The following is a 13,882-nucleotide window of genomic DNA, read 5'->3' on the forward strand; positions in this document are numbered from 1 at the left end:
TGGGATGGATTCATTGGAGATTGGATTACTGGGAACGATCAGCACTCGTAAATTCAGTTTGGGCGTGACGGATTACGAGCGCTAGGTAAAGAGGCAGCGGGACTTTATATTGTATCTGTACGTGTTTGTCTGCGATAAGAAGTTTCTTTTATATTCATACTTTAAAAAGGATTTTTTTTTTAAACTTTATGGTTTATTAAACCTTGTGTACCGATCCAAAATGAGTGGGATAAGGTCAGGGAGAAGATGATGGTCATGAAAAAGGAATATTTTTTATTCATTCATCAGGTAAACATATAAAATAATTAAAGAATAGTAATAACTTAACTGTTTTTGGTTAAAATTAAATTTATTAATTAATTTATCACTTAATTCGCAACTAATATAGTTTAAACTTTAAACAATCAAAAACTGTATGAAATAAATCGTCCAGTTGTCCAATGTAATAATAGATCACAGTCACTCTCAATGAAAGCTTTTAAAAATTCTGCAGACTAAATGGAAAAATAAAACTTAGACAAACGGACGGCAAACGAACGAAATTTACGTAAAATGGCCGGTGTCGGGCGCAGGGACAGAGAAAGATTCTTTTTTTTCGTTTCAATCGGCATTCGATAGTTGACATAAAGAGGAAAGTTAACGGAAATCACGAACGTACAAACATTATTACACAACTATTGAAACGTATTTGCTAAAACACACTGAAATAACTTTTTTTTTAATTTCTTTTATTTATAATCAATATGGTAGTTAATTTTGTAAAGTAAGAGATTGACGATTCTAATGACTGTCAAATTTTTCTACTTCTTAACTCATCGGATACTTTATAGTGTGAAACTAGAAGAAACATTTCCAACTATGACAGAAACCTAGGTATCCCAAAAGGCAAATATTATTCAAAGGATCTGCAGACATTTTGGTAAGCAAATCAAAATAGCATATATTGTTAGAGACAGACTTGTTACTCACAGAGTATTATATAATTCAGAAACCACAGGCTCTGACGGCTAGCGCTTTTTAATCTGTGCTCTCTGTTTTTTTACTGACGCGCTAGCTTTGCCAGGTATGTTGCAATTTACGAAAGCCAGCGTAAAAGCTATTCAACGTAGCTATTAAAATTGAACAAAAAAAAAATCACACGGCGAAAACCGTATTGTGGTGCATGACTCTGTTTGTCACTGTCAAAATACAAAAATACGGTAGAGTTTTCAAACTGTGATATCTTTACTTAGTATAAAGCTCAGAAACAGAAATATCTGAGGGCGCAATAGTACCCATGCCGAGGTGAGCATTGAAATTTTTATTAATGTAGTCAGCATTAGACAATAACTTCTTTTTCAAATTTAATTCTTTAACTTACTTAAAAACGTGATTATCTTACAGTATATAGAGAATATAGAGTTATAACTATACAGAGCTGCCTACCAAATTAAATTGAAAACTAGATGTTCAACATATGGACTGCTAAATTTTTGTCTTACAAATTCTGATGAGTTTAATCTTGAGGAACACGTAAGATTTAAATCCAAAAACCCTATACAATAATTAATCTCACTTACATTATTCATAACACTGTATATCTACATAAAGTTGCAAGTCATAAAACGAGTCGAGTCGCAACATTCGGCGTTCATTATTATTCAGTGAGGTTGCGAAGTATTCGCCGGTCGACTTTACGTGTCCATCGTAGCGAGCCGCGCCGCCGCTGCGGATGTCCAATGCAAAACTTTTTCAATTAAAAACGCCTTAATTAATCTGTTCGTAACAGGTAGTATTGTGTATTCTGTCGACATTTATTACTGTTAAAAATATCAAATGTAAGATTTTGTATTTTATGGGATAAACAAGCGCATCTGGGGGCGCTACGATGTCCTTGCCGAGGCGATATTTGCTACGGATAAGGATAAATTCACAAATATGTTCGTCAGTTTTCTATGCGAAATATTCATGTAACCATTGTTTTAATTAAACTACTATAATAAGACTTAATTACTCATTAAAAAACATAGAGTTACTATAAAACAAAATTAAAAACACATTTAGACTATAAACGTCCAAATATGTGCTCACAATTACAAAGAGCCTATTAAAAAAGTCGCCTTTATAAAGTATGCTCGCTCGACGCCAAATGTATTCAAAGTTTGTTTTGTTTTATTTATAAAAAATATTTATTTTCGCGCGTCGTCGACAGGTGGCGCTGTTCGGCGATCTGTGAGCCCGATACATTTAATCGTCCCCTTATACTTAAGGTCGCAGGTAACAAGCAGAAGCCACGACCAGCACAGCGCGCTTTGGGATTGCATTAGTGAATGCAGGCAGACCAAAGAAGTTCTGCCGGAAATTAATAAGCGAATCTCAAACACGCTACTTAAATTAAGTAAGCCACAGCTCAGAATAGCTGTAGCTGCTCTGACAGGTCACGGCCACTTTAACAAACACCTTTTTAACTTAGGTATCACAGACAGTCCTTTATGCAGGGCGTGCATGGAGGAAGAAGAAACAGCATTGCACGTTATACAACACTGCCCGGCAGTGTCCGACTACAGGGACAGATACCTCGGTTCGCCGAGGTCGCCGCCAGAGATCACCAGCAACATTAAGGGATTGCTGGGGTTCTTTGGTGAGCTGGGCTGGCTGGAGTAACCCACAGCCTGCCTTCACGCAAAATACGCGCTTGTCGTGGAGTTGCGGAGAACTGAGCCCCTACTACTACTACTACTACTACTACATCGTCCCCTTAATATTTCATTTATGTTTTTTATTTGGCTAGTGCCAGTCGGCCCTAACGGGGCGGAATTCATTATATTTTTGTAGAGAAATTCGTGAAATGTATTCAGCTTCGATAGCTCCAACAAGCTACCACAATTAAAAACGTTTTTAAAAAGTTATAAATCTTTCATTTATTTATACATTAGTAGAACTTTTTTTATGACAAGATAATATTACTTTTATTTGTATTACTAGCTGTCACTCGTGACTCCGTCCACGCGGAATTAAAAAAAAACTTTATAAGTAGCCTATGTGTTCTTCCAGACTATGTTCTACATCTGTGCCAAATTTAATCAAGATCCGTTGAGCTTTTGTAGAGATACCTTCAAACAAACATCCATCCATCTAAACATTCGCATTTATAATATTAGTAAGAAGTAAGATAACACCGTTGATGCAACATTGTGGTAAAAATTAATGTCGAAAGTGTTCTGTACTGAAAGAAAATCCAAATATTTTTCCAAAAATCGATCTCACAATTTTGTTTACGTAAATTCGTTACGTAATTACTTCTGTTAAAAGGTCATTCTATTTTTGACTAACAGAGGAAAATCTTTTAAGTTTCAAAGCATTTGCAATACGTATTTCCACAATTGTTCACGTTTTATTTCAACGAGGGGCGGGAAACCCTAAACTCGTCGTTGTTGAAACTTTTCAGCTACTTGAGTAATGTCAATTTACAAATTTTCCATCCGTTCATGGAATCTTTTCTAAAAATAAAACTGTTCTAAATTGAATTAAGTTTTAGAAACATTGTTCAGTAAAAGCACGATTTCAATATGAAAAATTGCATTTTTTGTCTTGTGTTTTATGAATCTTAGTGAAAAGAAATACTGATAACGGCGGAGTATGACGAAATAAAATCATAATTTTGTACAGTTGTAGTAAAATGTTGAACTTATAAAAGTGTACAACTTATTACTATAACTTACCAGACTTAGTTACAGGTGTTTTGAGATCGTTGTTCGCGAGCTGAGGGTTCTCTTGCACCTAAAATTAAATTAAAACGACTCAACAACAGTCTCAATTTCCTTTAACTCCACATAATCCGGCTCGAAGGACCATTTGTTAAACATAGGTATTTGTATTACGCCGCTCTCGCCTGATGATGCCGAGTTACAGGAAAATAAAACGGCCGACTTAGTTTCACAATGAAGGAAAATTGTGTTAATCAATACACACACAGAAAGGAAGAAAGAATGAACGAATGATATAAAAGGAACAAAATTGCCATATATGTGTTGGGGTTGCCAACATATACATGTATGTTTTAATTTGATATTCCTATTATTTACAAGGTTAATTTATAGCCCTATTTGAGTTTAGATTAATAGAGACTCTAAGTGTGGATTTATTACGAGAAATTTACACTAAGGGACGGCTTAAATAACCAATAAACGAATTCAATTTTATAAACCTATGTCTTGCTTTTGGAAACATAACAATTATTTATCAACTTCAAGATGATTTATTAATTAAAAAAATTAAATAGTTTTTTAAAAGGTTAAAGATATTCATAAAATACAATTGATACAAACATTTGAATACAATTTTCTGTAGAAAACATATTTAATATTCTCGTAAACTATAAAGTATTTTATCCATTCAACATTCTTCGTCGCGCCGGAGTCAAGAAGTGAAATTTTACAACAATAGAAATTGTGCATTTCAAGATATTCTTTGCAAACGAAATAATACAAATGCTCATGCTAAAAATATTAAAGTTGCAAATATTATAGCAGCTCGAAAAAACTACTATCTAGAATACTTTAGAATGTCTGCAACAGTTTCTATATCTCATGTTTTGACAGAAAATGAAGAAACATCTTAATACAATGGTACTTATACAAATAGAAATGTCAAAAGTGAAAATCATTTTAAATTTGCAAAATATTAAATCATACATTTTCACTTTATATTATATTTACAAATACAATACAAATACAAATATACTTTATTGTGCACTATCATGGAGTTACAAAAAAAGAAAGTACAACAGGATTTTCACAAAAGGCGGTCTTATCGCTAAGCAGCGATCTCTGCCAGACAACCTTTGGGTAGAAATTAAGCTAAGTAAACCAAATCGGTAGGGTGCACACGAACAGTGATAAGAAATAAAAATAAAAACAATAGAAATATTACTTAGAGAAAATAAAACTATAATATATTTACTACTATTATGTCTTGAAAAAACAAAAAAAAAAGAATTCCAAAGTTTAAATTTGTTAAAAAATCTTACCTTATTAGTGTAGGGGTTGAAGATGAACTTATTATCGAGCTCTTTCCTCGGCGTGGCCGCTATCACAGACAATGGGGTAGGCAATGACTTCATCTCCTATTAAAAAAAAAACAATTGTTTTCTATTTTTACTTGCTTAGCGTACTACAATTTTCTTTGTCAATTACATAGCTCATTTAATTACTAGCAAACCACCCCTGTTTTTACCTTTAAGAAGGCTCGCAAAGCTTTTCATGTCATAATTTGTTTAATATTTTATTTTCTTTTAATGTTTCGATTCTTAATTTGGAGTATTAAACAAAATTTATTGATTTAAAATTTTCTAACAGATGGCGTAAGAAATTTAATAAAATTACAATATAATATTCTTCTATTTCTTATATACAAATCAAGAAATTTATTGAAATTACTGTGCTAAAAAACAAATCTTAATAGTTACAACAAATTAATAGTTTCTTGTGTTCGGTTAAAGTGTTTCACAAAACTGTAAATTTTGTGGAATAGTATAGGCGTCTCTTTGTTCGCTCTGATTATTTTTGCAAAAAATTCATGATTAAATGACCATTGAAAAATATAGTATGTAAAATAAATCTTACCTTTAAAATACTTTCTATTGGCAATTGACTGCTATCGATACTTGAACTCTGCAAAAGAAAAAAAGTCTTTTATAAAAATACTTTATTTAATTTCAATTCAAATACGAAACGAACTAAATATACTTTTATATTTAATATTCTATCACAAGACTCCTTCATTTATTTCTCAAATAAAAGTTAAAAAGACTTGAAACTATTATAACTTTGAAATATAACCTCAAACTTTTTAAAGTCAAACCAAATACGATTGTAAAAATACATAGATTAACTATAAAACAGAGACATGTATGATTCTCCGTCTATAGATTAACTTGGACAGAGGGGCAACATGTACGGTATGTCAATAGGAGTTCAGTTTATTGGAATGTCGTATATGTCGTATGTTTGTATGAGTATGTATGTATGTAAGGCGAGGCTCACCGGTGGTTGGAAGCCATTGGATATCCGCAGCGGGGGAGGGCGGTGAGCGGGCGCGCTCGTGGAACTCAGGCTTTCGCTCTGTAACAAGATACACCCTGTACAACACACCTATGAGCATACCGTAACTGAAACTAGTACTACTCATTTTATTTGTAGTTCTATGTGTCAGCTTTAATATATACAAGATGATTTTATTGCCTTAATAATTATATTTTGTTCCCATATTCTTTGTCTAGGAGGTGGAGTAGTTGCAACTACGACTACCTATGAGCCATCGTAATCCTTAAGGAGCTTATTGAAAGGGCCTAAAGTTTTGAGAAAATCAGTTTTATGTACTGTTGCTTCTATAGATTTATTTAAAAGACTTAAAAAAAAAAATCAGTTTTAATGTTTACACTGAAAGTAACGAACAAAGAACCCTCTGCTTAACCTTATAGATGACCTGTGTGTTTTACATTATTATACAAGACAATATCTCGCTACCACATCATAAAGTCAACCTTATGGAAGGCAATTTTATTGAGGACGTTAAATGTGTTTATCGTGGTGTGAGCTGCAAATATTAAACCATCAACTATACGCTCCTATATTGTTATTGTGAAGGCAATATGAATGAACATTTATGAATTTATTATCAATACAAACACAACCAATTTAGCTGAATATTTGAATGGAATGAATTCTGTTAAAAGAAAATATGCATATAATTTTAACAAAACAAATTACAGTGTAATAGTGGTACAATTAACCATTGGTATGATGATAAGTGACAAAGTCGATTTCGAAACTCAACCCCATGGTCTTGTGACATTGTTATATGGTCCGTTCAATTTAAACGTTCAAGGTGTCTTCAATTTAAACATACGAACTAAAAACGGGTAGGTATGTTCGGATTACCGTTATAATATAAAGTAATTTGTACTCAACGTTGATTTAACCGCTCAATTTAGACATGTAAAAGTAAAAAAATAACTAAATAAAAAATTGATGAGGCCTTTTCAGTGTTCGCATATAAAGGTGTTCCGTACCTCTGTACTAATTTAAGGCTCTATGCGAATTATTATCAGCTTTAGTACCCTTTCTCACTTAATTTAACCATATCTTACTAATATTATAAATCCGAATGTTTAGATGGATGGATGTTTGTTAGAATGTATCTCCTGAACCGTTTCACGGATCTCGATCAAATTTGGCATATTTTCAGAACATAGTCTGGAAGAACACATAGGTTAAATATCAAGGTGTTTTTTTTATTCTGCGTGGACAGAGTGGTGGGCGACAGCTAGTATTAAATAAATTTACATATTAAAGCTTACAGCGCAAACTTCTTCAAGCTTCAAAACTGCAAGTCTGAGGCACCGCACCGCGGCTCACTTGAGCATAATTTAGCGGCAGCGCGCCGATTTTATTATAACAAATGCTTGTACAGTTAGCGAACTACAAGTTACTTAACAAGTACCACTTTGTAGTCGATTTCAAACTAAATTTAAAGGTAATTTATAAATTTAACTTAATTTTTATTGAATCCAAAACGTTAATACCTGGGTCGACCGTTAATAACAGGAAAGTAAACATCAAAAACAATTGACACGATGTATTTATACATGTGTTTCTTCAGTGGAAACGAACAGTAATAGTGAAATTGTAAGCACAGACCTTGTTGTAGGGGTAAGACGGTCGATGGTGTACTCGTCCGTTCTGGGGAGCGTGGGCCGGCTTCTTGAACTCGCTCTCCCGTCGGGACGGGTGACCTGTACAGGAAAACATTAAGTCATTAGCCTACTATGAATCACTAATATCTTAGTAATGTTACTAAAAAAAACTTCCTATATATGTTTTTTCCAAGATAATTTGGCTCTTAGATTCCGGTCTGGAATAGCTTATAGCCTATTTTATCCTAGAAAAACGGATGATTCTTATACGTCTCAGTTGCTCTTACTAATAATCTTACTTTCTATTAAAATTAAGTGTTTTATTCTTCTTAACATTCAAATCGCTTTAAAATATCGTTAACATAGGATAGATTAATATAAATGAGATTTTCCATAGGTCGGATAAAGTCGCAAGATCATAAGGTGGTTTAAGGTTCGTATAACTGCGTGCGGGTGGAGCCTCCACCCCGTGTCCCCGGGGACTCCATGAGGGGGACTTAGGGTAGGTGTTTAGCTGGTTTATGGAGATTGCGAACGGGACAAAGGAGCAGAGCTACCTACGATACGCTTAGATTGCGGATGAAATATAAACGTGACGGCTTTTTTAAAATAGGTTTTATTGTTTCTAATGCTTACAAAATGCATATTGATATGTAATCAATTTTTTTTATTGATTAGTTTTAACAATACATATTAAAATGTATATATAAATGTATATATATATTGTGTATTATGAATATTTCTATAAATAAATACGGTATGAAATATAAATGGAAAATTGTTGATTCGTTTAAATTATGATTTTAATGAAACCCTATTAGTATATAGATCCACAGAAAATATAGACACATAGGCGATACAGGAGGTTGTTTAGTTAAACTAACAATTCCTAGATAATCTCACTCATCTCACGGCTTTAGTCAGGAGTCAACCGAGCGTTCGATAATCTTTATTGGATTAAAAATTAAACACAGGATGTTTCTGTAATCCCAACGCGACCGCAATCACTGGAATATAGCTTTACCATTCAAACTATTAGATTACCTTCTTTGTAATCTTGTTGAATTTTTACGATTAAAAAGTTTTTTTTCGGTACAAAAAATATCATTTGTAAAACTTTAATACGCCTATAAATTAAACAGTTTATATGTGATTACATATTAATTTAATCCTTTTAAAAATCACAAATACGATACAATATAGTTTTCCTATATTTTTCCTTGTTCGTCCTTTACGGCAATATCTTCAAAGTACCTACACATATAAAAACTTTGTCGTCTTGCTAGTATGTATTAAGCATAGAAAATAATTCAGTTTTTTTCTCAGGGCTCCAAGTTATTGGCAATACGTGTCTGGAAAAAAATATTCTCTAATGTTTTATGCACAACTAAACGGCTAAGTCAGTTGGTGTGAATCTAACACGGTTTTTATTTTACACGACAAATAAGTGTTTGTAATTTGTAATTCAATGAAGCGTCTTACAAGCGATCGAGTGTTTCTTATGAAGAAAGAAAAAAATTAACAGCTATTTTTCACCTCCAAATAACTGCACTAAAATTACACAATAGAAATTATTGTCCATACACAATACAGCGCAAAACATCTAAATGCGAGATTATGTTCGGTCCCGATGGACTACCTCCATAAGCGAGATTCTCGGGCAGGACAGAGATACCTCTATTAGTGAGAAAAATATCGCACTCTCGCTTATCCAGTACTGTATTAGATGAGATTGTGTATGTGTATCCTGTTTTTGGAACGAAGTTCCTTATCGCGCGTTGTGAAAGGGGGCTAGACGGAAAAAATTCTTACGAAAAGTTGTCACGACACTTTTTGCTATAGTAACACCATGGCAACGACGTGACAATATTTAACGAAAATTCATAGAAATAAAATGTACTTCTTGTGAAGACTTAAGTATTTTATTTATAGAATAAACATTGGTTCCTTCACTAATTAATGGAAAGGAACTTCGTTCTCAAGTTTTTATTTTTATAAGAGAAGGGGGCAAACGAGCAGCGGGAACACCAAGGTGTTCACCGACGCCCATGGACATCGGCAATACCAGAGGAATCGCAAATTCTTGCCGTTCTTGAGTTATAAATAGTGTAACTAACACGACTTTCTTTTATATATATAGATAACAAAATTACACTTAAATTATAAGAGTGAATGAAGTAGGTATAGATACTTCGTAAAATTCTCAATAAATCATTACGTATATGTATTTTAATATTACCGATAGTCATAAAAAATATCGAAGATATGAAAAAGGGATAAAAATGTTTATAAAAGAATTTTATGCGTAACTATGAGCGACCACAGAACGTTAAAGCGCCGTCTAGCGGCGAACATTAAAGATTTGCTTCGCAGGTGTTTTGCACAGGTGATGGAGAAATAAACCGCAGTTGTTTTTTTATTTTAAAAGAATATTAAACCCTTGAAGAATATTGTTATTTCCAATCAAGAATTTTTATCTACAGACATTAAACCAGATATTTTCTTAAGATCAATAAAATGATTATTGAAAACTTAATTATTAGTTTTAAAACTGCATCTAGGTATTTATTACTAAAAAAAACTGATATTTTATCTTTTTGATGATGACAACTCCAATAAAATTAATCACCTTTAACTACTGAGACTCATCTATTTATACAAGACTTATTTAAAACCAAGTTTTTATGTTGAGTTTATCTTATAGATAAAGTTTTCGATGACCTTATCATCGAAAACACGTACAGTACAACAGCAGGAACGATGGGTCATTGGCCATTACATAAACCACATCAAAGTCAAATCGGAAAACAGTGGCATATGAATTATAATAAATAAATAAATTTACATTTATCTTATTGCTTATTTCTTACGTAAAATATCACCCACTGTACCTTTTACTAGGCAATAGCAAAGCTGATTAGCTGCAATCAATTAACATCTAAAGAAAAATGTATAACTTCAAAATTCTAATGCAAAAAATCTTCCATTGCACTACTTTAAAAAAAGTTAATAAAATTTTACTTTAAGTTATATAACCCAATGTTCTAAGAAAAATACTTAATCATATCAAACCACAAAGGTACAGAAAAACTTTATTTGCTGTCGATATCCGGTGGATCCAGAAATTGATACGATGTACAAAGTTGCATCTGAAACTTGAATTAAAAACACAACATATTCATAAAACTTTTGCAATTTTGATAAACTTGTAAACGATAATTATATTATTTAAAACTATCGATTCTTAGTTAACGTACACCTGAATAAGTAGCGATGATTGATAACAGAGCGTTCAATCGGCTCCTACGCAAACAGACATAACAAAAAATTTGGATTTTTGAGAAAAGTTTACTCAATGATATACCTATACATACTGCTGTAAATATCATATTCTAATGAAAGTTTTATAATTTAAAAAATAAACAGATATTGATTTCAATAAAGATTGGAGAATGTTTCGCATTATTCGAAAAACACGAAAATTCATTTTGCGAAATAAACGAGTTACTACATTATATGTAGGATCTGTCGTTTTTCGACAAAAATGCGAAAGGGAAATCGGCACTACCCTTGGTTATATATCGATGTCGGGAACGGGGGCGTGAGTGAGGAAGTGGGAGGGGTATGGACAACAATGGCGCCGTCTGGGCAACAACATTCGCACACCTGCGGCCGTTGACACGTGCGCGCGCGCCGCAAATCACGCAATACTCGCCCAAGCCTGCGCCCGCGATTTACACATGATATCTCGCTCAAATCCTTATTGGCAATTCAGAAGTAAATACTATAAGGGTTTTTTTATAAAGGTTTTTTTTATAAATATTAGTCAGTGTAAAGAAAAAAATGTCGATATTCAAATTGTTTTCAGGCTATTTCATTAGAAATATTTCATGGAATGCAGTCATATAAACTACACGGATTTAATGATTTACGTATTCCTCCGTTCTAAATCCCTTTTAAATAAAAGACGGAAATAAAACCTATAAAAGGTGTTGCAAAAACAATGCATTCGCATTATAAAAGGTGTTCAACACATATGTACAGGTTGAAGACCTCACGAGTTAATGACATCTATTTAGATTTCACAAGGTGATATGAGTCAATCAACTTTTTGTAACGCTCATGGAATTATTGCATTTATTTAATTAACAAGATACCTAACTTGTGGCAAACACGATGGCTATAATTTATAAATTACAGGAAATGTAACGGTTATAGTATTTAAGGCGAGATTTTTTTTAAACATAATTGATAAGGTGTGATTATTTTTTCGTAACAATGATCAACAGTTGACATTATGAAATAAAATAAAAAACGGTATATCCCTTTACGTGATTGTATTATTTACAAAAGTCAAAGCTATATATTATTGAAATATATAAGGCCCTTTATAAAAGTATATTTAAAGTAAATTAGTCGTCTATGAAAAAGTATACATAATTCTTCGTAAAAATATTTATTAAGAGATTTTCATTATCAGTAATATGGAATCTAGTGTAAAAATAAACGAAGGACAAACCGGCTTTCGACCGTATCATCTCTATCAAGTATTCTATTATAATTCAAGTGGCTTCAGATAAGAAAGATAGAGGCATTCGCAATTTAGCGCCTTTGGATAATCACGCGATGCGATCGCGCGCGATGTTTCGCACAGTAGGGTTGCCAACTAGACGATTTCAAAGAAATAACCAACCAAAATTTAATTTTCAATATTAAATAATATTTCGTTAATTATTTCTTCTCAAGACCGGCAACGAAATTTTAAAAACGAATTCAAAATAACTTTTATTAAACTTAGGGAGATCGACAACCCTAATTTTAAATAATGGCGGAATGTAGCTCGTAATAAAAACGTAATACGCAGCGACGGCGCGCGGACAATCAGCAAGTTTTCTATAATAAAGCGCATCGAGACGGCCACCGAGCACTTTGTATGCAGACAGCCGCGCAAAACCGCGGACGCGGTATTATTAAAGGTGTGGTTCCACTGACACCGTCTAAATATTAGTATTTCAATGTACAACAAAAAAAAATGCATATATAAAAAAGTCTATCATTCAACTTGACGAAACCACTTAAAAGTTAAGCCTAAAAGTAATGATGCCTATTAGACTACAAGTTGTTAATTTCGATATAAAGGTTCAAGTTCAAATTTCAAGTAGTCGGTATTGTATTTAAAAAAAAAAGCTTATATTATCAGCCTATGCCAGACTGTGTTCTACATCTATACCAAATTTCATCGAGATCTTAAGATACCACGTAACAAACATCCATCCATCCATCTAAACATTCACATCTACTTAGTCCAGCCATAAGTTCTGTTACAAATGAAAATGCATTTTTTTTAAATGAAGTAATGTAATATTAATAAAATTTATACCTACATATTTATTAATGTCTCAGCAAAAAACAAAAAAAAATTCTATTCGAAATGGCCACCTTTAGCATTTATACAGGCCTTTAATCTGTTTGGCCACGAATCTATGGATTTACGCACTGTTTCCAAGGGAAATGTCGCCACTGCTTGCTCCAAAGACTTTTTAAGAGACTCAATGTCGCTGGGTCGTTTAGAGCAGGCCATGTCCTCTAAAACTGACCATAATTTGAAGTCTAAAGGGCTGAGGTCAGGGCTAGATGAGGGCCAGTCTTCAACTCTTATAAAGTCTGGCACGTTGGTTTCAAGCCAGGCTTGGGTAGTTCGTGCTTTGTGACCAGGTGCAGAGTCCTGCTGGAAAGTCCACGGTATATTTTTAAAAAGTGTATTGCTGAGAGGTTTCACTACATGATCCAAGACTGTATCTTGATACACTTTGGCTGAGGTTTTCACTCCTTTTTCACAAAAATTTAGTTTGGTGGCTCCTTGATAAGACACGCCCCACCAAACCATCACTGACGCAGGATGATGACCACGTTGTACCTTTCCGACAACTTGAGCAGCTTCTTTAGAACTGTGAGCGTACACATTATCATTTTGCTTATTGTAGTGTTCTTCAATCGTGGAAATTTTTTCATCGGTAAAGAGGATATTTCTGTGCGCTCCACCTGCGTATCGCGACAAAAGGCGTTCTGATCGATTCACTCTCTTTAATTGTAAAGATTGATTTAGGGCATGTTCTGTATATCGGCGATAAGCACCGAGCTTCGGCTCTTGTTTTACAATACGCAACAGAATCCTAGCGGGAATCTTCATTTCTCGCGATAAGATTT

At 33.3% G+C, this 13,882-nt stretch overlaps 1 protein-coding gene across 1 annotated transcript in view; it reads right to left on the reverse strand.

Annotated features, from left to right (window-relative positions):
• LOC106720813 (AF4/FMR2 family member 3) overlaps positions 1 to 13,882 on the reverse strand; it is an 85,102-nt gene that overhangs the window by 25,835 nt on the left and 45,385 nt on the right. The window contains exons 5-9 of the mRNA XM_045683531.1: positions 7,680 to 7,774; positions 6,024 to 6,101; positions 5,604 to 5,651; positions 5,009 to 5,104; positions 3,702 to 3,759 (exon numbers count right to left, since the gene is read on the reverse strand). Coding sequence (XP_045539487.1) covers positions 3,702 to 3,759; positions 5,009 to 5,104; positions 5,604 to 5,651; positions 6,024 to 6,101; positions 7,680 to 7,774 — 375 coding nt within the window. The remainder of the gene's footprint in view (positions 1 to 3,701; positions 3,760 to 5,008; positions 5,105 to 5,603; positions 5,652 to 6,023; positions 6,102 to 7,679; positions 7,775 to 13,882) is intronic.

This window comes from Papilio machaon, chromosome 22 (genome assembly GCF_912999745.1).
Source record: "Papilio machaon chromosome 22, ilPapMach1.1, whole genome shotgun sequence".
Taxonomy (NCBI): Eukaryota; Metazoa; Arthropoda; class Insecta; order Lepidoptera; family Papilionidae; genus Papilio; species Papilio machaon.